This window comes from Diaporthe citri, assembly GCF_014595645.1.
Source record: "Diaporthe citri strain NFHF-8-4 chromosome Unknown scaffold_6, whole genome shotgun sequence".
Taxonomy (NCBI): domain Eukaryota; kingdom Fungi; phylum Ascomycota; class Sordariomycetes; order Diaporthales; family Diaporthaceae; genus Diaporthe; species Diaporthe citri.
In genome coordinates, this window is record NW_025064851.1 from 798645 (window position 1) to 801671 (window position 3027).

The window sequence follows — 3027 nt, forward strand, 5'->3', positions numbered from 1 at the left end:
TTGCGCCGGCCCCCACTCTGCTCACATCTTCTCTTCGTTCGAGCAGGTCCCCAATGGAATGATCAAGCGATCTTCTCAGATTGTTTCGACGGCCTGGATTTTCTATGGCACGCACGGGCCGAGATTCCCGGCCACCTAGCCACAGCGCTCGACCCCTTCCGTCACGCTCGCCTCTCTGGGTGTGCTCATCCTCCGGTAGATCATAGGAGACCCGGAGCAGTTGACCAGAGGTCCAGCCCCCAAATCGACTCATCTCTGGCCAGCAAAGCTTATCAGCGATCTGTTCTGCGTCAGGGAATTTGCCACGCTTTCCATCGCGATCCTTCGCCTCTCGACACCACGGCGTTGAGCCGGGGAGCAGGCAGGCTTCCCTCATACTATTGCCTGAAACTTGGCCCCCACGAGAGTCATCGCCGTTGTGTCTTCGCCTCTTCAAGGTAGAGAGGTCCCTACATCGTGCTCTAATTATGCCACAATCCAGCATCACACCATAGCCGATGAGGCCAACGCCTGCTCCACCATCGTTCCTTCAAAGGACCCTCGAGCTCAGCCAATCATCAGATGAAAGAGCAGCTTCAACGTCTCGAGCTCAGCCCGACGGATCTCTTAGTGCCACGGCGGCCGCCCGGCCTCAGGTCTAGCACGCCCACGTACCTGGACCCGGCCGTGTTCTCCCGCTTCTTTGTGGGGGATGGGCCGCAGTCCGCCCACCCTGTATGTGCTGAAGTGATCGTACGGCAGCCAGATTCATGCTATCATGCATCACTGCCAGCATGACCTGCATCGTACACCCCGACTTAAGACCATGGAAAATGTCCGCCTCGCATGCTCTCTATCCTGCTACACAACTTTGACTACCAGCCAAGATGTCGACAGCGACGCACTCGCCCCAGCTCCCTTCAATGCCATACATCCTCGCCCCAGCTTCACTCCCTTCCTCGGAGCGCGGTCTACTAGATACGGGAACTGGCTATGCCGTGCGCCGTCGCCTTCGTAGGCTTACAGTTCTCGTGTGCCGTTGGACAGGATTGCACGCTCCACGACAATCTGTAATGCTGTCCTGTATTCCCTTGGCCTGGCATTGCAAGGCACCAAGATTAAGCCACGGCGTATGCCTCGTGTCCGAAAAGACCAGAATCCCACCATGTTGAATCGACTGAGCGGGTGTGCCAGTCAGAAGGTTATGGCCACAATCAGATGCCAATACTCGTCGACGTCGTACAAGTAGGAGCCCACACAGCGTGACTATCGTTAGCACACTCGGGCTCTGCCTGTTTCTCTCCCTTCTAAACCCTAACCGGTGTTGTAATGTGCTGGAAATGTGAACCTCTCAGCTGGCCACGTACCGCTGACAACGTACCCCGTTTCTCAAGCTGCCTGGAGAAAAGTGTTCCCGATACTGGAGCTGTTCGAAGGTGACAGACTGTCAAAGTGTTACACAAGTGTAACCTGACATCCAGGGCGTCGGTTCCCGACAAGTTGGGACTCCGTCCATCTCGTCAAGCATCACACAAGCGCAAGACTGGGTACCGCTTTCCACCCAGGCAAGGCCAATGTGACACAGCGCGGCTAAGCGGTTGTCTTAGCCCTATACAAGGCAGACAAGGGAACAAAAGGAGCATGATATCGCATGCCTAATCGCAATGGACCCACCTACCCATGGGTATGGTCCATCAGAGACATTCGTCAGGGCAAGATCTCGCCCCCAAAATGAAAAAGACATGTCTTTGAACTGCCATGTACACCGAACGGTACATGCAGCCCAGCCCAGCCCAGCCCCTGTCACAAACTGGGGTTCGTTGTCGGCGCTTGTCTTTTTCCGGAGCCACTGTCTGTCTTAAACGAAGTGATGCCCCCCCCCTGTCGTTTTGGTTAGCTATCCCCCCCCGCATCAAAATTTAGCTATAAACGCGAAATACATACCAAGATTCTTATAAATACCCTTATTAACATCACTATATACCTAATTTAGCAAAAGAAAGGTTATTATAACCCCATTTTGCATATATCTTTAAAATAATTAAGAATAATAAAATTAATTTAAGCCTATTATATTAAGAAGCACATGCTTTATTAGCCCTAACCTAAGGTAATTATAGCTTACTTAAATTAGTAAGTAACTTATTTTAATGGCTCTTAAAAAGCAAAAGCCTAGCCATTGCAACTATATACCCATTTATAACATTAAATTATCTACTTTATTAATAAAGCATATATTAATTAATTAATAACATTATTATATATAAAGAAGTTAATAATAAAGGTAAAGGCTATTATTATTATAAAATAAAAGCTAATAGCTTAATTAAAGCCTTCTTAAGATAAGCAAATAGCTACCTAATATATTACCTAGCATATTGCTAAGAATGCTAAGAAAGTTACCCTTAAAGTCATCCCTAATAAGAATAACGCTTTAAGCAGCTTAAATAAAGCTAAAAATACTTATGCTAGCTAAAAGATATTAAATATATTTAAATTACTGCCATTAGCTAGCAATGCTAAGAATAGCAATATTAAGAAGCTAAAAAGCCATTCCTTATTAAGGAAGTTACTAAAGAAAGCATTTTTAACATTATATATAAAAATTATTGGCATAAAGGCTTTTTTAATGCCATTAATAAAATAATAAAGCTTTAAGTTTAATAATAATAAGTATAAGGCTTTTAATATTAATTTATTGCTTAGCAAGCTTTTCTTTAAAATAAAGGATTAAGTTAAGGCTAAGCTTATTAATATAAAAGATATAATAATTAAGCTATTATAAGTTTTATTTAAGGTAAGTTATTAGCTATAAATAAAAACATTCTTAATTTAATTAAGTATGATAAAGAAAATTAAAAGGCATGTTAAGAAAGAACTTTTTAATAATAAGATTATAAAAATGCTTTTATTAAGCAAGGGTTTTTATTATTTTATAATTATATATACTTATAAAGTAATATTTTTAATAGCATAAATAACGCTTTATAGTATTGCAATGCTAAGGTAACTAAGTATTAAGATCTTTAAGCTTTTTTTATTAGTAAG

At 43.2% G+C, this 3027-nt stretch overlaps 1 protein-coding gene across 1 annotated transcript; it reads left to right on the top strand.

Annotated features, from left to right (window-relative positions):
* Positions 1-561: 561 nt before the first annotated feature.
* On the top strand, positions 562-997 carry INS49_012242 (uncharacterized protein; the record flags this gene model as incomplete). The annotated part of the gene is made up of 2 exons (XM_043172946.1): positions 562-714; positions 773-997. The coding sequence occupies 2 exons, from the start codon at positions 562-564 to the stop codon at positions 995-997; spliced, it is 378 nt and encodes a 125-aa protein (XP_043022243.1).
* Between the last annotated feature and the right edge of the window lie 2030 nt (positions 998-3027).